Source organism: Danio rerio, chromosome 2 (assembly GCF_052040795.2).
Source record: "Danio rerio strain M-AB ecotype USA chromosome 2, GRCz13ab, whole genome shotgun sequence".
Classification (NCBI taxonomy): domain Eukaryota; kingdom Metazoa; phylum Chordata; class Actinopteri; order Cypriniformes; family Danionidae; genus Danio; species Danio rerio.
The window spans coordinates 38,862,633-38,883,820 of NC_141022.1; the positions used below are offsets into that span (position 1 = coordinate 38,862,633).

At 34.7% G+C, this 21,188-nt stretch overlaps 1 protein-coding gene and 1 long non-coding RNA gene across 4 annotated transcripts in view; one reads left to right on the top strand and one right to left on the bottom strand.

Annotated features, from left to right (window-relative positions):
* The first annotated feature begins 923 nt into the window (after nucleotides 1-923).
* LOC141378379 (uncharacterized) lies at nucleotides 924-20,035 on the top strand. The gene is made up of 4 exons (XR_015478721.1): nucleotides 924-1,047; nucleotides 1,126-1,234; nucleotides 11,878-12,175; nucleotides 18,148-20,035. It is a non-coding gene; the product is annotated as an uncharacterized LOC141378379 (long non-coding RNA).
* tnn (tenascin N) overlaps nucleotides 3,462-21,188 on the bottom strand; it is a 57,365-nt gene continuing 39,638 nt past the window's right edge. Inside the window, exons 8-16 of one of the 3 annotated variants that reach the window (XM_087238777.1) lie at nucleotides 18,115-18,378; nucleotides 11,932-12,195; nucleotides 11,476-11,606; nucleotides 10,297-10,435; nucleotides 8,959-9,110; nucleotides 6,398-6,494; nucleotides 6,120-6,284; nucleotides 5,875-6,038; nucleotides 3,462-4,224 (exon numbers count right to left, since the gene is read on the bottom strand). In XM_087238777.1, the coding sequence (XP_087094903.1) occupies nucleotides 4,099-4,224; nucleotides 5,875-6,038; nucleotides 6,120-6,284; nucleotides 6,398-6,494; nucleotides 8,959-9,110; nucleotides 10,297-10,435; nucleotides 11,476-11,606; nucleotides 11,932-12,195; nucleotides 18,115-18,378 (1,502 nt within the window). In that variant the 3' untranslated portion in view covers nucleotides 3,462-4,098. 3 annotated transcript variants of the gene reach the window in all.

Here is a 21,188-nt window from a genome sequence, read left to right on the forward strand (position 1 = left end):
CATAATCAAATTTATAACACAGTGGAGTTTAATGCAGCATGCACTAGTCAAGCCGAATCTGCCTTTGCCTTGATTCCCTCACCAAAGTCTCTGCATTTTCCTCTATCCATCAGTGACAGTATATACATTTTAAACTAAATCACAGAAATTTAATTGAAACATTTAATTTCACTTAGACTTTTTGTAGCTTAACAATAAAACAAACAAATAAAACATTATATTAAATTTGAATTTACAATCTCTAAACCATCCCCATCATTCTCGCTCTATTCTCAGATGGAATGACAGGTTAAATCAAAGGATATCATGGGCCAACTTTGACCGGCGGGCCTAGTTTGGGCATCTCTGATTTAGTGGTTAATCCATATTCATTTTTATGATTATCTCATCCCCCAATGAGGGGTGAGGTGGGTGGCATGTTGTCTTTCGAGTGTAAAATTGCACAATTTAATACAAATGAAATCATATTTGTACAAATACATGTAAAATAGGCACATTTCCTTGAGATCAGGCTGATTTATTTGATTCAAAGTGTGTTTTTACATTGTAATATGATTTGAAAAAAGTCATGACAACAAATGTTTCATGCTATTTTAAGTTATTTGAAAAGGTTAGTCAGGATGAATGTAATATATTTTTAGTTTGACTGGAGTAGGTTGAGATGACCAGAAAGGTTCATTTGATTCAACTTAAAATATTTGGACAGCAAGACTTTTTTTACATTGTAAAACATGAAAGGAAGAACCTACAGACCCATAATACAATATAAGCCAAGTGTGAATTTGTACGTTTATGAGGGGGGAAACATTTTACCCACTCTATTGCTGCAGTTTTTCCATCCCAGTACAGTGGTGGGATCCGGAGGCTGAAAAGGAAACTCTGACCCTCCACCCAGACAGAGCTTGTTTTGTCTCATGCTTCAGCTCACAGTAATGCAGCAGAAGAAACAGAACAAACCCCATTCAAAACAGTGTTTCAGCCATGGACTGATGAGGGGAAAATGAAGCTCGCTAAGCTGCAGGCTCAACACATGCCACTTTTGCAAAGGCAAGTGAAAGGCTCAAAGATTCTCTATATATTTTTGGTGCTTTTGCACATTTCTTTAGGCTGTGTTTTGCTTGTTAGAAACTTTCTGATGCCTGGAGACCCGATGAAGAGCTGATGCTGAGCTCCTGCTGGGGCTGATATGCCTCCTCCTGGTGTCAGATCCTCTAGAAGAACAGTTATTTTCATGGTATGCTCTTATACTATATTCCTGGTTACTCTGAGGGTCTGCTATAGAGACAATGATGCTCAAATGTGCAATATGTAGTGTAACAGTGCTAACTTTCCATCATTTTAGACTGCAGAGCTGGTCAAATATTAGGCCTCATTTATAAAACGTCAGTGCAGAGATTTGATCTTAGTGTTTGCGTGTGAAAATCAGAGCCAATTTTCAGAATTATAAAAACAATATTTGAATGTGGAAAAGTGTTAAACATTATAAAGCAGGCATACAGGTTTTGTTGTTGTGGAGTATTTGGAAATCTGAGCTCACTATATGTAAGTAAAAGATGTGGTCACTGACTGATGCTCATCTTTATGGTAAAGTGATTAACAATTGTGCATCGATTTAAAATAAATTTTAAACCTACACTATCTTACAAAAGTCTTGTCATCAATCCCAGTTGTAAGAGCAACAAATAATAATTCTAGTTGATCATATAGAAAAGTTGCAGAAGGTATATTTTTCTGATGAATCATCTGTTGAACTGCATCCCAATCATCACAAACCTATTGGAACCCACATGGACCTAAGATTCTCACAGAAATCTGTCAAGTTTGGTGAAAAAAGAAATCATAGTTTGGGGTTACATGCATGATCATGTTTTATTTTAGTAAAATAAGAGTAATCTAGAGGCCTTTTCCTTTCATATAAGCTATTTCTGATATGAAATGATCCACTAGAAGTCAAGTTATTATTTGTTGTTTCTAAAACTTGGATAGGGATACTTTCGTCAGGTAGCATAGATCAGAAATGTGTCAAAGAAAACAAAAATATCTGTTCTGTCATTTTGACTGATAGATTTATTTATCATCAGTCCTGATGAGAACTACTGAACATTTTATTTAAGAATTTTAACCATTGAATTTTATTTTGTTTACAAATGAACAATTTCTACTCGCAATACATAAAAAATTCATAAATGCATTATTTAACATTTATTTAACACGTTAAAATAGTTTAAATGTTTCAGCCTTGCTAACTATAAATGAAAACCTGTTAGCCAAGTAAGTGAGATTTTTTGCTGAAATGATACTGGGAAAATATTGCTTTCTTTTGTTTCAGTGGGGACATTTTTATTCTAAAGGTCCTGAGCAGTGGTGTACTAAAAAAAGGTGGTTTACTATTACCCACCCAACACAAATTTAAAAATAGGCAACGAAACAACGAAAATCAATGTTTCTTTGATTCATTAGCAATATATATTTATTTAACATAAGTTACCTGTAACTATTGATTTACAAATAAGGAAAAACAAATACTATGGAGGTCAATGTTTGCGGGACTACATCTTTCTTCAAAAAAATCTTCTTTTGTGTTCAACAAAGGAAAAAAAAGACAAACCGGTTTGGAAAAAGTAAAGTTTGAGTAAATAATGTGTATTTAATTTTTTGGGGTGAACTATCCATTTAAAAAGGAAAAGTATTTGAACAAATGTGTTAGTTTTAAAGCGAGATGCTATTAGTCTTATCCTATGGTTTATGCTTGGCTGAGTATATTAAGCTGTGGTAAAACCCAACTGTTTAACTCTAAAGGGACTTGTATAAACAGCTATATCACGTTTTGTATGTTGTAACTGTAAATTTAAAATGTATACATATACTTATTTTTAAAAATCAGGAAAACAAAAGCAAAGCATACTTCTTTAAAAACCCAAATAGCCTATACACAAGTACTTTTTTTCCAAATGCAAAAATTGCAACAAATTAAGTAGCAAGTAAAAAAAAACATTTGGTTATTGGTTAAAGGGGACACAAATACACATAAATTAAGTTCATTCATTTATTTATTTTCATTTCTGCTTAGTCCCTTTTTAATCTGGGGTCGCCACAATGGAATGAACCACCAACTTATCCAACATATGTTTTACACAGCCAGTGCCCTTCCAGCTGCAACCCAGCACTGGAAAAAAAATTAGGGGAGTTTAAACAGCAAAACAATTGAGTATACCGAGGGTATATGCAATTATTGATCATGAAATGTCGTATTGCCAAAAACCTGTAAAAAAAAAAAAAAAGTAGCTAAATTTGCCAAAATCTTCACTTTAATAGAAAAATACCCATAAGGATGCACAAGTTTTAATTGGGAGGGGTTTGTAAAGGATGTTGTAGTTTCTTCATCACATTTGGAAAAACAATCTGTCAAATACAGGATGATTTCGATGCAACATTTTATAAATGAGGCTCAGAGTCTTGAATGTTTGTAAAAGATTCCAAATGCTTTTTATTTCAACAAACATTATTTCTGAAAAAGTATGTGACACTTCATTTGGTGTCTGTGTCAGGAATTATAGTACAACTACAGTACATATCCAGATGGAGGACATTATAGCTTAACAACTTTTATCAAAGCTTCTTTTTTTATGCATGACAATTATTCAAAATCAGTATCTATTATGATGGGCAAAAATATTAAAATCCATTTCAAAAGTTCAGGAAATATACAGTATACAGTCCTTTGGTTCAAAACACTTGAAATGAAATAAAATAGGTTTTGTGAAGCTTGTGAAACAGTATACTTATGATAAAAATGTATGAAAATACTGTCTGGGTCAGAAATGACAAATGAGTCATGCTACAAATTTTGGCTTGTGTTTGGATTTCTTTCATTTACAGTGTGTGCGTGTGTCTGTGTGTGTATATAGTAAATTAAAAAAGTAAAGCATATTCTATTTAAAATCTGCCTGTTTAACACGATACAAAATACAGCTTATAATCTACAGCATAGAGTGGCTTTCCTGATATAAAGAACCGATTCCAACCTGGTTTGATCCAACTCCCGTATGGACGTTGTGGATTTCAGTAAAACACTTTGTTGTTTCTGCCAAGTGATCGTTAATATGCTGTTACTCTTCTCTTGAGTGATCTCTTCTGTCTGCCTGCTGCTCCCACTGGCCGGATCTTAATCTCTGCAAAGTCCAGAGACTGGAGATGCCCCTTCCATGGCTCCCAGTTTACACCCTGGAGGACACAAACAACATTCATTCAATCATTCATTCATTCATTCATTCATTCATTCATTCATTCATTCATTTTCTTTAGGCTTAGTCCCTGATTTTTCAGGGGCTGCCACAGTAGAATGACCTGCCAACTACTCTTGCAACCCAGTTCTGGGAAAGACACAAACAACAGTATGATGGTTCAGACCAAATTTTGTTTTCTGTTATACTTTCTTACTCTTGTGTCCTTCCAAACCCACAGCATATTTGTTAATCGTCTAAACACCAAATTAAAATTTGTATATCTCCAGTGAAGGAATATTCTCCAAAACACATAACAGGTCCAAAAACTTTATTTTACTGTCATTTTACTGTCATTTAGGTTTTGTAAAATGTGGCGGTTGTTTGGGTTATTCTCTGGCAGTATTTCAGAAATGCTTCCATAATAATCAGAGTTTAAAAGATTGAAAGAAGATGTTTATGATAAGCTGAAGTTGTCCTAATCCGGCATTGGGTCAAATATGGACGAAAATAACACTGTGGGTAATGTTTAAATATATATATATATATATATATATATATATATATATATATATATATATATATATATATATATATATATATATATATAAGCGTAAGACTGCAAATTATATTGTCAGTTGTATTTTTTGGGCTTTTGTCACATGGTCGAGAAAGATACAAAGTAGGTGGTAAACTTTGCTTGGCTTGCTTGTCTCCTCTCCTGCTCTGAACTCCTCTGACTTTACTGCTATCAGACTCTCTTTGAGGCTTACTCTCTGGTCTTTATCTCTCTCTTCCTCCCTCTGTCTCACTCCCACTCTCTTTCTCTCTCAGGTAACTTTGTCACATGTCACAATTTATAACACGTCTTTGGACTTGTGGGAGAAACCGGAGCACCCGGAGGAAACCCACATGAACACCGGGAGATGCTTCACACAAACTCCACACAGAAATGCCAACTGACCCAGCCGAGGCTTAAACCAGCGACCTTCTTGCAGTGAGGCGACATCACTGCCTGATCATTTCTTCATCATAATTAAATAAATCATCAAATTAAGCGAATTTGTGCTTAAGACAAAAAAACTTGTTACCCATTTGAATTAGGCTTATTTTTTTACCACATTGGGAGATTTACTTTTCTTGTTTAAAGCACAAACTCCTCTGATTCTTTAATTGCTTTTTAAAGCAAATAAGACCTAAATAATTTTGTAATTAAATTAAAGCAATATTTAGAATATTTAGACGTTTGTACTAAAAAGCAAGACACAAATAGTAAACCGAAAACTTAATTTGACTTTTTGAAAGAAAAAGAAACATCATTTCCTGCTCTTAGTGGCCTAAAATGTTTTTTCCCTCCTCAAAGAAAAACATTCACTATACCTGTTAGCCTCACGGAAATAAGGCCTCTAATGGGAACATAAATCTCCAAAAAACTTGAAAGTATTGTCTTATTTGTGAACTTATAAGAGCTGATAGATTCAGGACACTGCTTTTCTTCTGAATTATTGGGCAATTGCTTGTAAGTGCTTTGGCTTTATATTCTCCCCTCAGTGTTGTAAATTGAGAGCTCCCTCTGCTGGTCACTACATCTTACTACACAGAAACTCACAATTTTCACAACCGGCTTCATAACAAATTCCTCAGCACTCACCATGCTGTGTCTGTTGTCCCCAAATCTGCCGTTGAGATTGGCCAGATGGCAGTTTTTGTACCACCAGGCACCTTGGTGGGTCAAAGCACAGTTCCCAAGAGCAATGTCATTGTCTGAATCGACCGTGGAGAAAGGCGCCCCCTGGTGGTAGGTCATGGCGTCACCTGCACAGAACGTGTTATTAATAATAACAAGACTTGGCTTCATACGACGTGGTAAACCGGATTACACAAACTCCAGCTCACCAGCATTTCCCTTGTAGCTGCCAATGGTAAGTTTGAACTTCTGTTTGGATGGAGCTACTTTGAAGTTATCATAGACAGCATATTTCCGATCTGATCCCGAGCCCAGATCAAAACGCGCCTCATACTGTGTTGGAGTGTTGGTCAGTTCGTGGATCTTGTCCAAGCCTGTTCAACAACAGAAAAACAGGCCAAATCTATATCAGTTTGAACCAAGTAAATGATGTGGCTAAGTGAAAGTTTTCATTTGTGTATGAACTTTGTTGGATATAGGCCTATACCAAGCCAGAATTCTTCTGTCAGTTCCCCAAAGCCTTTCATGTAGTCTCTCCATTTCTTCATGAAATCTACTTTGCCGGTGTTTCTTCTCTGGAAGACCTTTGGTTGAAACAATGAATAATTTGTTAGATGGGCTACTGTTGTCAATTTTTACACGATCTATCACTGTCTAAATTAACGATCAATTAAACAATTAATGTTAAACTTAATAATGCAAGATGTGTCTACCTCAGTGGCATATTGTCAATGGCATGATGATAAGTTGAGCAAATGGCATTCACGAAAGCATTCTCAGCCAAAGGAAGGAGCATACATGTTATATTATAAGTGAAAGACAGGGTTGTATAAAGGATCATTAAATAGAAGCGTTTAATGACCAGTGGTGTGAAGTAACAAAATACAAATAACTCAAATTACTGTAATTGAGTAGTTTTTCTACTATTCTAAATTGTAGTTTACTAAGTAGTTTTGAAAAATGTACATTTTTACTTTCACTTGAGTAGATTTTTTGTGCTGAATCTGTACCTTTACTCCACTACTTTCCACTACCTGAAGGCACTACTTCTCAAAACTATGATGATCGGCTAGTAGAGAAGAAGTAGAGTAGTAAAAGTAGAAAGAGTATTTGCTGGGTCTTAAAAAGGCTTAATGTCTTAAATTCACTGAAATGTTGTCTTGTGGGTCTTCAATCATTTTAAACAGGTCTTAATTTCCCTATGTCCAAATGAAACTATTCAATCGATCTGACACCCAATCACCAATAATCCATCTCAAAACTCTTTTAAATATAAATACTGTAAATATTTAATTGTTTCATTGCAAAGAGATACAATGTACAACAGATAATAGACATTTTTACAGCAATTTTGCTTTTTGAAATTAAAGAAAACTACAGAAATGCCTCCCTTTACATGATCTCCCACTGATACAAAAGCTATTTTTAGAAGTTACCTGGCCATTAGAAAAATCCTTAGTGTTTACCTAAGTTTAGCTATAACTTAATTTATTTTTTTTCTTCTTAAATTTGATTTTGAAGAAACCCACAGAAACCCTGGTAGAAAAATCAGTTCTGTGATTGCCATCCAGTCAAATCATACAAAGAAAATTACATACTGAACAACCTCATGACAAAATCGTAACATGCAATGACTTAGAGACTGTTTAGACTGCATGTCACTGATGAGATGGCGGATGTCTGTTGTATTATGACTGAAATCACCAAATGACTTTAAACAGTGACTAAATGTACTACAGAATGTTACGTTTTCCTCCAAACACATTCAGAAAACTTTCCACCACATTTAATGACAGTTTTCAAATGTGTCAATTGCGCCATTTCAGATTTACACACTGGCAAATGGAGTATGTGTGCACTTATGTAAGCAAATAGATTTTTTTTTTACATTAAAGGGATAGTTCACCTAAAAATTGAAATTTACTCACTAAAAACTCACACTCAAGTTCATTTTTAATAAACAAGAACAAGAGATAAACAAGAGATATTTCCAAAAATGTTCAAAACCGAAACCGATGACATCAATGAGTAAGAGAAAGTAACAAATACTATGGAAGTCAATGGCTGTCAGTTTCCAGAATTCTTATAAATATCATCTTATTTGTTCAACAGTGAGATGAAAGGTTTGCGACAAGTGAAGGGTGAGTAAACGATTTATGGAATTTTCAGTTTGGGTAAACTATTCCTTTGAGTTATTTTTTTTCCCAAATGTGCATAAGATATTATGAATGCTAAAGAATATCTGGAGAGCATGAAAAGCCAAATGAAAGTCTACGACTTGACTTGAAAAAGCCATTTCATGAGTTTGCCTGCTCGTTCAGTCTGAGAAAAAAGGAGTAGATAGGCAGGTGTGGGATCATGAGACAATTCATATCACGGATGTATGTATAATTGAAGTCAGAATTATTAGCCCTCCTGTTTATTTTTTCCCCTAATTTCTGTTTAACGGAGAGAAGATATGTTTACCACATATCTAAACATAACAGTTTTAATAACTCATTTCTAATAACTGATTTATTTTATCTTTGCCATGATGACAGTACAAAATATTTGACTAGACATTTTTCAAGACACTTCTATACAGCTTAAAGTGACATTTAAAAGCTTAACTAGGTTAATTAGGTTAACGAGGCAGGTTGGGCTATTTAGGCAAGTTATTGTATAAGTATGGTTTGTTCTGTAGACTATTGAAAAAATATATAGCTTAAAGAGTCTAATAATTTTGAACTTAATTTTTTTTAATGAAAAACAGCTTTTATTCTAGCTGAAATAAAACAAATAAGACATTCTCCAGAAGAAGAAATATCAGACATACTGTGAAAATGTCCTTGCTCTGTTATCATTTAAGTAATATTTGAAAAAAAAAAAAATAATTTAAAGGGGGGGCTAATAATTCTTACTAAACTGTGTGTATGTGTGTGTGTGTGTGTGTGTGTGTTATATATATATATATATATATATATATATATATATATATATATATATATATATATATATATATATATATATATATATATATATAGAGGAAAAAAATAGAGATCCACTTACAATCCAACCGCCGCCATCAGTTTTCATGTCACAGTACACCTGCATGGTTCTGCTGCGGTTGTTATTGACGTAGATTGTGTACACGCCACTCTCCATGTCCCCATTCCTCATGATCTGAGTACAGTCCATCGGGAACTGATAGGCCAGACCAACTAGAAATAACAACATAAAAATGTATGATGCTTTTTAAGGCTGTGACAGACCTGATAGCTAGCCTGTGACTGTGTTGTTTCTTCATGTCAGTTATGTGTGGGTCAAAAAGCTGTCCTTGAACACACAGCATAAACTACATCTAATCGCAACTACTGAACCAAACAAAATAGTACTGCAGAATTATAACTGCACAAACTGATATATGTCAATCACATTCTTTATTTCAGGCAGTATGCTCTCATCAACATACTTATTTTGTGTGTACTATGTTTCTTGCTGTCATCGGTTTGTATTCTTGTGTACTGCTTGTTTGCTAAATATTAATATATAATCTAATAATAATAATAATATTTTTTTTAAAGATGGCTCCAACGTCTATATGGACGTTCTATTTAAGAGGTAATTCACTCAAAAAAAATCTAATTCTCTCACCATTTAGTCACCCTCCACTTGTTCCACAACTGTTTTACTTTCTTTTTATGTTGAATACAACAGAGGATATTTCGGACAATTCTGGACAAGGGCAGCTATTGAAAACCATAGTAGGAAATAAAAATACTATGAAAGTCAATGGCTAACAGCTTCAAACATTCTTCAAAATATATTATTTTGTGTTTAACATAAAGAAGGTTTGGATCAAGTGGAGGATGAGTACATTATTGGTTAATCACTTAATCTTAAAAATAAGACTTGGATAAGGTATGTTGATACACTATGAGTGTTGTAATCGTGTGAATAAAGGGACATGGCATGTTACCTGTATTTAGGGCTGCATGATATTGGAAAAATCTGACATTGTGATGTGTTGTTTTGCTGCAATATATGTTGTGATATAAATATAATTTCACCAGATGATTTGAATAGCTTTATTTGAAAATATTTCATTAATATACATGAACTTAGATGACCAAGTCTTTTTCTATGCTGTGCATAAATTATATTTATTATAATTATAATCAGTTACATTTATAATACACGGATGTATAAATAAATAAAGAGTGATTAATGGTTTTATAACAGTACTGAAGTACAGAAATTGAACAATCAAATGTAAAATAACATGTTCATCATTGTATAAATAATTACAAAATAATATTTAATAATGTCTTTATTTTTTAATCTAATCCTATTGCACGTTCACATGTTGCGATATCAATGCTCAATTGATATATTGTTCAACTCTACCTGTACTGAATGTTGTCTCCACTATTTTACTCCTCTTTGAGCCTCTGTAGGCAATAAGGGTGACAATGTACTTCTTTCCCATTTCAAGGCCTGAGAGAGCAAATCTGTTGTCTCGTGCAGTCAACGTTTTTTCCACAGTCTAAAAAACAAAGCAGAAAAAATCAGTCGTATAAAGAACTCATTTTGGCTAAAATGAAACTTAAAATGACGTAAATTAATAAAAAGTGAACACTTTATTAGCTCATAATAAATCATTTACTCATGGATATCTATCAAATGACCCAGGACCACAAAACCAAGTGCCCATTTTTTGAAAAATAAGATTTACGCATTACATGTAAATAATAATAATATTAATAATAATAATAATAATAAACAATGTCTGGTTTGTTAGGATTGTACATTATTTGTTTGAAATAAAACTATATGAACAATCTGTAATCTGAGGGTTAAAAAATCTATTGCCAAAATTATATTTAAAGCTGTCCAAACGAACCACTTAGCTAGTCCTATTACTAATCAAAAAATAGGTTTGATGTATTTAGAGTAAGAAATGTATAAAATTTCTTCATGGAAAGTGATAGTTCATATTGTAATGATTTTTGGCATAATAAATAGATTAATACAATGTATTTTGGTCACAAGTCAATGTAGCATATTTTTATTTTTTTTGCAAGTAAAATGCATTCAATAAGGTTCAATAAGGTTAATAAAGAAATTAATGCTTTTATTCTGCCAAGGTGAATTATATTGATTAAAATAACAGCAATGATTATAAAGTTACCAAAAAACATTTCGAGCACTAAATCAGCATAATAAAATGATTTCTGAAGGATCATGTTACACCAAATACTGAAGTAATCATGCTGAAAAGGAAATAAATTAAAATACAATTGTTAAAATGCAATTATTTAAATAATTCAATCTTCATAATCTTAACAGATTAAATGTTAAATAAACATTAAAAGTCTGAAATAACTTTACAGCAAGGATTCCTTTGTTAAGGTGAATAACTGAAATAGTTCTTTACATTTATTCATAGCTAAATTCAAAAGTTGTAAAAAGTTCATATTAGCTGTTTCATCATCCTACCTTAAATTTGAACAGCTTGAAAAGTGGTAGTATTAAACAAACTGAACTGAACATGTTTCAAAAGCAGTGTGTGTGTGTAGATCAAACCTGCATGCTGCCGTCTTCAGCCCTGTAGGTCAAGATGTAGCCTTCAATATTAGCCTGAGGTGCTTTCCATGTTAGAGTGGAGGTTTGTGTCTGAACATCAGTGGCTTTGAGATTCTTGGGGGCATCAATCTCTGCAGATTGACAAAAAGCGATGCGGTTAAATTTACAGTAGGTCAAAGTCGCACTGTAGAGGACTATCTGGAAATGATCCTTAGAACCCAACACAATCTTAATAAGCTAGTAATAGATGGTATGATTCTCCCTTTATACAATAAAAATGAGAGTTAGCATTCTTGTCAAAAAATGACTGCTTCTTCCTCTGTGCAATATTAATTCAGTAACATTATTGCTGAGACAAGACCTAAGCAAAGACCTTCATCATGCTTCATTTGACATTTTCAGGCAGAAGAAGAAAGCACGGGCACAGAGCCATGCAGCCTGCTGTAATCAGATAACCTGTTTCAGCCTCTGTGGTGGCTTTTCTGCTCGAACGCGAGCCCTTCACAGCCCAGACGGAGACTGTGTAGAGAACGCCAGGCTTGAGACCCGTGAACCTGTAGGAGGTGCTGTCAGCTCCTACTCGAACCTCCTGGCCGGAGCCGTCTAGAGAGCTGTATTTCAGCATGTAGCCATCAATGTCAGCCTGCACCTTGTTCCACGTCACCGAAGCTGAGTCCTCTGTCACCTCTTGCGTTAAGAGGTTAGTAGGAGCGTCTATATCTAAAAAGCCAGTTGTACAACAGTGTTAATGCTTTAAGGGGTTGTTCCTGTTGGTCTGCTTCATGTTCATCTTAAGATTAATAATGGACCAGTGAAGTGGTAAAAGCATTAAAAGACATCAGCAGTTTATAGACATGTTTTAAACTCTGTCAATGGTTGCAGAATGTAATAGTTAATGCAGAATGGGATAGTTTGGATATAAAATGAAGCCACCGGTTCTAGTGTAACCCTCAAATGTTCCGATGTGAACCTCATTAGCCACGTTTTCACTATCGCGTCTAAAGCGATCGAGCCAGGGCCAGTGGGGTTTCCATTGTCACTTCTGGGGCCTGATCGGGCAAAAGCTGGGCTTCCTCAGAGACAGCGGCCGGTCTTCTTCAGCCTGCTAAATTCCTTGGGCAAAGAAGGGCCAGCTTAGGATGGTGTGTCACCATTACACTAGTTTTCCGATCGCACATGAGTACATGCACCAAAACATATATAAATAAGGGAAAGAAAACATATAGCTGGTCAGTTTAAGATGGCTATTCCATAAAACACCTTATAGGTTAGGGGTCTTTTTGCTTATGACCGCCCTTATCTTTCCCTTTTAAATGTAAGGCTGTTGCATAAAATAATAAAGTAGTTTTTATTTATAAGTGATATTTCTTTGCTGCATCCTCTTTGATGTCTCCATAACGCATAATAATCTTTAAACTAAACTTTAAAAGGTGTGTTTGTGCATGAAATGTGCGCAGTTAAATGCATGTGTGTTAGAGACCGGGCGAAAGAGCGCTCACTTGACAACTCTGTTGATGCCATGAGCGGCTGGGTTTCTTTCTTTCTTTCTTTCTTTCTTTCTTTCTTTCTTTCTTTCTTTCTTTCTTTCTTTCTTTCTTTCTTAATTTATTTATTTATTTTGAAGATAAAAATATGAATACAACAGAAAGACATAAAACTTTACAAATTACTCAAATAAATGTTTAATGTAAAATTTAAAAATGATATTGTAAATGTAGAGCTTCACTAGTGTATAGCTGCTGCTACAGGCTACATTTTATTGCTTGGTCTTGTGTCCTGAAACACTTAACAGTTTTCTTTTACTTAGGCCCTATCCTAATTCTACCCCTTAGCCCTTCCCCTTACCCCTGCCTCTCGTTTTATGCGTGCACGCCAAGTGGTAGGGGTGTCCCAATTCTCTTTAGCTAAAAGGCTTGGGGCTAAGGGGAAGGGGTGAATAGCCCTATGAGCGAAGATTTTTCAGGACCACACTCGAAACCAACGGGTAAGAAAATTCCCCAGAATGCACCAGCCACAGCGGCAGCATTTCCCACAACATTCTGACACTCGATGACACTCAAATACCCTGTCAGTAATGTCTAGTGGCTGAGAATGAGCTTTTCATGGTGTCTGCTATAATATTAATGTTGTTTTTGGTGCGTTTACATAGATACATAGAACACTACACAACTGGAATAACTACTGCAGTCACCATCGCCTGATCTCATATGAAGCAAGAGCTCACGATAACATGATGACGTGTGCAGGTCTAGTGGTGTCCCAATTCTTAGGGGTAAATTTTGAAGCCCTTCCCCTTAATCATCGATTGTAAGGACCAAGGGGAAGGGGTAGGGGTACAAATATAGAATTGGGATTGGGCCTCTTAAATAAAGGGGAATTATCTTGTGAATGTCATATAGCCTAGGGAAATATTAATATGTTTTAGGTCACTCCGGAACATTTGTGCTGAATGTTTGATGGCGTCTATCAAAATGAGAATGTTATAAAATACATTTTATACCGAGTTATTACCGGAACATTTCTGTGGTTTTATATTATGGATGGTGCACTGGGTCATCCCTCTGTTAGTTGCGAGACCACCTGATGCACGATGCTAAAAGTGGGTCAGTGAGTAAACGCATATAATAAATGGAAATACATAGGCCTGTGCGTGTAGACATATAATGTACTGCTGTGCAGTAATGTGTCATTTGTTTGTTTCGGTTGTCTTTATTTTAATAGTTTGTGAGGATGCGATAGTGTGCTTTATTTGCCTGCCTGATTCTCACTGAGCTGGATGAGTTTTGTGAGGTTTGATTCGTGGGGCGTTCTAGGGGTAGGGTTTGCATGACGAGCTGCAAGCTACTAACCCAAAAGTAGAAACGCAACATGGTTTCGGCCTCAATGTTCATGCTCCTGGGCTATTGGAACGGCCCGGCCCAATAAAAGCCCTGGATCACATTGGCCTGACAGTGAAAAAGCGGCTATTGGTCCTCATGTGTCAAGAAAGCACGATTGAGCTTTATGATCACGTGAATGCTACACTCTAAAAAAATCTGGGTTGTCTTAACTTATTGTTGGACTAAATATAGACCAAAAAAATTTTTCAATTTAATTTCAATAACATTTTGTAAGCCAGTTGGTTGGGTTTGCCATATTTGACTCAACCCACCCATGTTGGGTTACAACAGTGGTTCTCAATTCCGGTCCTCTGGCCCTCCTATCTTACAGATATTGTACGTCTGTCTTAATAGACACACAAGGATCAGTTCATGGATCTCCTGTTATCAAGTTGATGATCTGAATCAGGTGTGTTAAGTAAGGAAGACATACACGATGTGCAAGTGAAGGACCAGAATTGAGAACCACTGGGCTACAACCACCCTAAATGTTTTAAAGTGTATTAAGATTTTTGGCTGATTTATGTGGATAAACGCCTGAATTAAATTTGTTTATATTGTGAATAAACCATGTCTATTTTAGAAAACTCAATCTGTCCAGTTCGTATAGATTTATATCTGATCTCTTTATTAATATGTTTTGGGTGCATTCAAATTTGTCCTGAAGATGAATGCATTTCTTTTGGGTTTGGAACGACATGAGGGGGAATAAATGATATCAGAAATTTCTTTCTTTTTTTGGTGATGAACTAACCCTGTAAGCAAATGAACCTGTAGGTGGTGCTGTTGATTTCTTTGCATATGTTCACTAAAGGGCCACCAACAGTAAAATAGCTTTGCCTGTAACCACTGATGTCTCTCACTTCTTGGGTCAAGAGGTTTAGTAAACGTATGAATTTGTCAATTAACAGTTGACAAATTGTATTTAAGGTGTAGCATGTCATTTCTTCATATTAAATGTTTTCAAGCAGATGTTTTCCCCAAATACTTTCAAATTCACAGTCCTGGAATCTTTAAATCCATCTACCTTATTCTGTATACTTTTTGTTAACTTAATTCAAATTAATAGTTACAATTATTCATTCATTTTCTTTTAAGCTTAATCCCTTTATTAATCTGGGGTCACCACAGCGGAATGAACCGCCAACTTTTCCAGCATATGTTTTACGCAGCGGATGCCCTTCCAGCTGCAACCCATCTCTGGGAAACATCCATACACACTCATTCACACTCATACACTACAATTTAGCTTACCCAATTCACCTGTACAGCATGTCTTTGGACTGTGGGGAAATCCAGAGCACCCGGAGGAAACCCACGTGAACACTGGGAGAACATGCAAACTCCACACAGAAACGCCAACTGAGCCAGCCGAGGCTCGAACCAGCAACCTTCTTGCTGTGAGGCGACAGCACTACCTACAGCGCCATTACATCGCCTTAATAGTTACAAATTAAACGTAATATGTACATATTCGATAATAAGAACATGATAATAATAATTTGTTATTATTCAATAATAATAACAAATTCAATTCTGAAGTGGATATGAGAAAAAAAGGACATGCATCACTTTTAATGCACATTTTGACATAAAAGCCATGCACAATTGGACAGTTTATCTGGACAGTCTGACAGTTTATAAGGCTTTATGTATGAGCACAGAATAATCTATGAAATTTAGAGAGAGCAGTTTGAGAAGAGTCAAATTCAGCACATCAGATCATTAAACAGGCCACTTGAGGCCAGATTTACTAACAGCTTGCACTAGTGAAAAATGTCTTTTTGGCGTTAATACAGTACAGTTTATATTTACTAAACACACCCAGCTTTTAGGCTACAGTGATTTTCGCATCGCTTATTGGATTGGTTAAAATGGTCGAAATGTTGCGTCTTTCTTCCTTAATTTCTGCATTGTCTGTAAATCATTTGCAGAAATTTCCACATGCATCTGTGCTGCTTTGAAATTGTGTTCTTGCCAATTTGTCCAGTTTAGTGAATCAAAATAGTAAGGCTTGTTGCACAAAGCCAGTTTGAGTTTTTACCCAGGTATTGCCAAGTTCAGACCGCACGATTTTCTAGTAGTCCTGTCACACATGTTTTCACACTGCATGACTATCGAGGGTAGCGTTTGCTGCTTTGTTTACACCGCAAGATGGATCGGAGATGGGATTTCACACTGCATGACTTTAGAATAGGAAGAATCACAGACAATTTTCTGTCTCGGTCCGCAAATTACATCTCGCATCCAAACACACGCAAGAAGTGACATGGTGGTCACGTAATATATCTTTTGTTATTAACTACATAATGAGGATGAAGCCTTTAGTAGGGTAAAAAATGTACTTATTTTGCTCACATGACTATTGAAGGGAAATACCTATTTCTCTTAAACCGGTTGTGTTTTTGCTCAGATGACATACGTCAAACAGACACGGTGCTCCTGCCAAATTTACACTAGTTTTTCCTCCATTTTTTGGGTTCAAATAGATTATTAAGAACCCTTTTAACTTTTCCCCATCCTCCCGCTGACCTGCAGATACCCACACTAGTGGATGCTGCTCTCTCATTTACTGTAGGTACTCGCAGATGTTATTTTCAACCAGAAAACATTTCTCACAACATAATATTGATTCGCGAGGTCCAGATATTTAGCATGCCAAATATCTTATGGGTGTCAGCGACTCATCAGCAATTCTGTCATATCGCATCTTTAAAAGTTTACATTGTGTGATTGTTACTCTCATGAACGAGCACCGATTTACGTATGATTTCAGGCATTTTTCTGCGATTTCTCAAAACCTGTTGGCTAGTCAAAATAAGGGCTAAAATCATTCAGCCTGAAAAGCATAAGTTTGCATTTAATTTGACGAAATGTATGTTTTCAGGCTCAAGAAAGTTGGTTAGTTTTGATTAGGTTTCGTAGCCAGCAAAACTTGTGCTACACGGTTAACCAGAGTTATGAACGTCTCCATAGCAATAACATATATTGTATATGTCAATAAAGCTACTCTTAGTTCTTGTACGTCTTTTTCACTATTGTCTTTCACTAAAATCATTTTTAGTCCAAATTATTTTTTGTTATTGCTAATAATAATATGTTTATATTAAATTACTTATACTTAATATATTACATATTCAAATACATTCGAATTGTCTTTTCTTATTGTTAACGCCTTTAAATTAACATTCGCATTTCAAATTTTAACATATGCATTTGCTTTAAAATGGAAAGGTCTTAAAATGTCTGACTTTTAAGTTGTTTGTGATCTTATATATTTCAACAAACACTTAAATTTTTTAAACAAATGAAATAATTAACTTGTATTGATATGATAATATATTCTTTCACTGCATCAACAGTGTATATTTTTACCTTGTGTATGTGTTTAAATTCATTATATTACTGTTAATGATATATCTTAATTTTCTACAGAGAAGTGAATTGTTGACTCTCTTGGGAGATCTAAATCAAACTGACTCTCTCATGTGTCGTGTGATTGGCTGTTTGCTGCATGTGTCACACTTTCATGTGCATGCCCTCCAGAGTTAACTATAAACTCTAGGTTAAACACTTTACATTGAGTGTTGAGTTTGTTCAACATGTTTTATGCAACATGCCTCTGGACCTTAATTTATAAACAATTCAAGTCTATATACATTATAGTAAAAGCCTTATTTCTGTAAACAGAGATAAACTGTTCAAAACATAGAACTGTTTAAGTTTGCATGAGCTGACTGGGAAGATACTAATCAAAAACCTGTTTCCGCTTCTGTTGAGCTCTTTTTGCTAGAGCGAGCGCCTTTGATGGCCCACACATAGACTGTGTAGAGAACACCAGGCTTGAGACCCGTGAACCTGTAGGAGGTGCTGTCAGCTCCTACTCGAACCTCCTGGCCGGAGCCGTCTAGAGAGCTGTATTTCAGCATGTAGCCATCAATGTCAGCCTGCACCTTGTTCCACGTCACCGAAGCTGAGTCCTCTGTCACTTCCCTGGTCATGAGGTTAGTAGGAGCATCTATGTCTAAAAAGCCAGTTGCACAACAGTGTTAATGCACAGCGTTGCATGCAGATATACACAAAGCTGTACTGGAGACGATGCATGACCATGTGAGGCAATGCATCATTGAACCATGAAGATAGACAATTTATCCTTTTCATGCTGATTTAATGAGCTATAAATCCAAGATGCAGATAGCAAACACTATTATTTCCCTTCACAGTTTGATTTAATTTCCCTCTTGGATCAGTAAAGATTTTTATCTTATCTGATGTTGGGTGCTTCTAAAAAAAGTTGAGTGGAAATTAACGACTTTAATTATGTAAATCTGGAAACACTCGGTACTTATAAAAAGTTCAATTTTCTCAAATTAGCGTTCGGCTTGATTAATGGAGCCAGCAGGTTTATTTAGAACACCACAATTCATCACTACAGCACAGAGACCGAGGACAACACTGCACTGCACGCTATATAAAAGAATCCTTTACACGTTTTTAAAAATAAATGCGTGTAAATATTAAAAAAGGGATGTAAAAACGCAAATAAGAATTTGTTAATGCCGATTGAACCAAATCAACACAAATGTGTCCTGGTGGAATCATGATTTCTGTCATATGTGAAAGCACGCTGTGTGAATACAAAATATTCATAATATGTATGCTGTCTTTTGCACTTGAATAAGTAGCAGCAAAGCAATGACAACTACAGTCATATACTGAGAGTTTACCAGATATTTGATTTGCATTTAAATTAAAGATTTAAGCACTAAAAGTGAAGACAAAGCTCCTTTTAAATGCAACATACTCTAAAATAGTTTTAATAATAATAATACGTTTTTTACTAATATTTAGAGCTGCACAATATATCAATTTTGGCATCGATATCGCAATGTGCACATCCTCAATAGTCACATCACAAGACATGCAATGTTGAGTCTGAATTATAGTTGACCAGGAGCCTCAGAAAATGTGATTGATAGAGTCACTGCTAAGTTTAACAATAATAGAGGGACATTTTAAGCCCTGGGACTTCGCATTTCAAGAGAGTTTAAAATATTTGTACACAAAAATGTATGATGTTTGAAGGTATACTAAAGAATTTATAATTTATATCTTGTGATTCTAAATAACCACATTTCAAAGTAAAAACAAGATTACTTTACCTTACCCTATTGGCAGATGATAATTTTGCTTGTTTTAAAGAAAAACTCTTTTGATCTAAGGATAGTTTTCAAATTTAGATTAAAAACGAAACAAAGCAAAGTAAGAAAAGCATATTTTATGTTGTGATTATGCAATTTTTTGTACTTGAATGCTGTTAGACTCCCTAGAAAACTATCAAATAGAGCTATTCAAATCTTTTGTAACTGTATACATATTGCGATATTTTATTTTTCTGCTATAAATGTTGCAATATCAGATTTTTCTAATATTGTGCAACCCTAGTGCAGATTAACATTTGCACAGATAATGCAGCAAACTAATTTTGAGGGAAAAAATCTGCATTACAACATTGCATATTAACATCTGAAGCTAATTAAGTCAACCAGCGTAGCAAATATTGAGATAGCAAATATTATACCAAATATTTAGTTTTCTTGATTCCAATTCAGCCAAATATGAAAATTAATTTTGTACTCAGACTGGTGATGTCCTACTGCCATATGCCCTCATGGCATATTAAAAAAAAAAAAAAAAAACAATGTCCAGCTCAAGCTTGATCACTTAATGGCAGTCAACAGTAAATCTGGATTGTAACTCAGGTGTCAGATGAACGTCTGGATTGATAGATGAATGTGATCATTTGCTGTTTTGATAAACACAGCATGTATATAAACTTCAGAGAAAAAAATGCATGGATTTTATTTTGGACCATGTTTCAATTAATGTTAATTTCACACAATCTCAATATTTTTCCAGGATTGTTGTAAACTATTGGAATTTCAAGACAAATTATCAGGATTTACATTAATTAATAATTTCTTAATTTTTTTGCATAAACACCAGAATATGTGTCACATGCACTGCTCATTCCTGTTGTCCCAACACAAATGATTAAGTAACCTAACAATTTAAATGGATTAAACATAAAACAATTAAGTTCACCTTAAAAAAATCTCAAAAATTGTGTTGTTTCAGCTCATTTTAAATACGTTGTTTAAACAAGTTATAGTAATATTAAAATATATAAAAAATAATATTTTAAAATAATATTTCATATTACGTAAATACTAAATATATTATAAATAATATTTTGAGTGTGGGATTATTCTGTGAACCGTTTATAAATGAGTGCGAGCTATTCTCGTCCGTCATAAGGAACAACAAGAATTTTTTTTTCCATTTGGGGTATTAAAAAATAAAAGATGGGCATTAGCCATGAGACGATAACCAGTTTTAAGGTTTACCACGGTATGGAAAAGTCAAGGTTTTAAAAATGCCAACATTTTCTCATATATCATTCTTAAGGTTTATGTAAGTTTTATTTATTTTTATTTTTTTTAAACGTTTTACACAACTACTCTATTTATATTTTAAGGGCAACAGTATCTCCAGCAGAAAAGGAAACTCTAAATTAAAGGTTACTGGTCCAAAATATTTGAAATGTTTCTTAAAATAAAATATATTGTGCTCAATTGAAAAAAATTGTGCTCAAAAAAAAGTTTTTTATTACCCAGACATTTAAAAAGAACTTATTTTAGAGCAGTAACCACAATACCGTGAAACCATGTATTTTTATCCAAGGTTATTATACTGTCAGAATCTTATACCAGCCCATGCCTAATGGGCATACAGCGATGAACAATCACCAGGGTGAGTAAATAAAGATTAAAC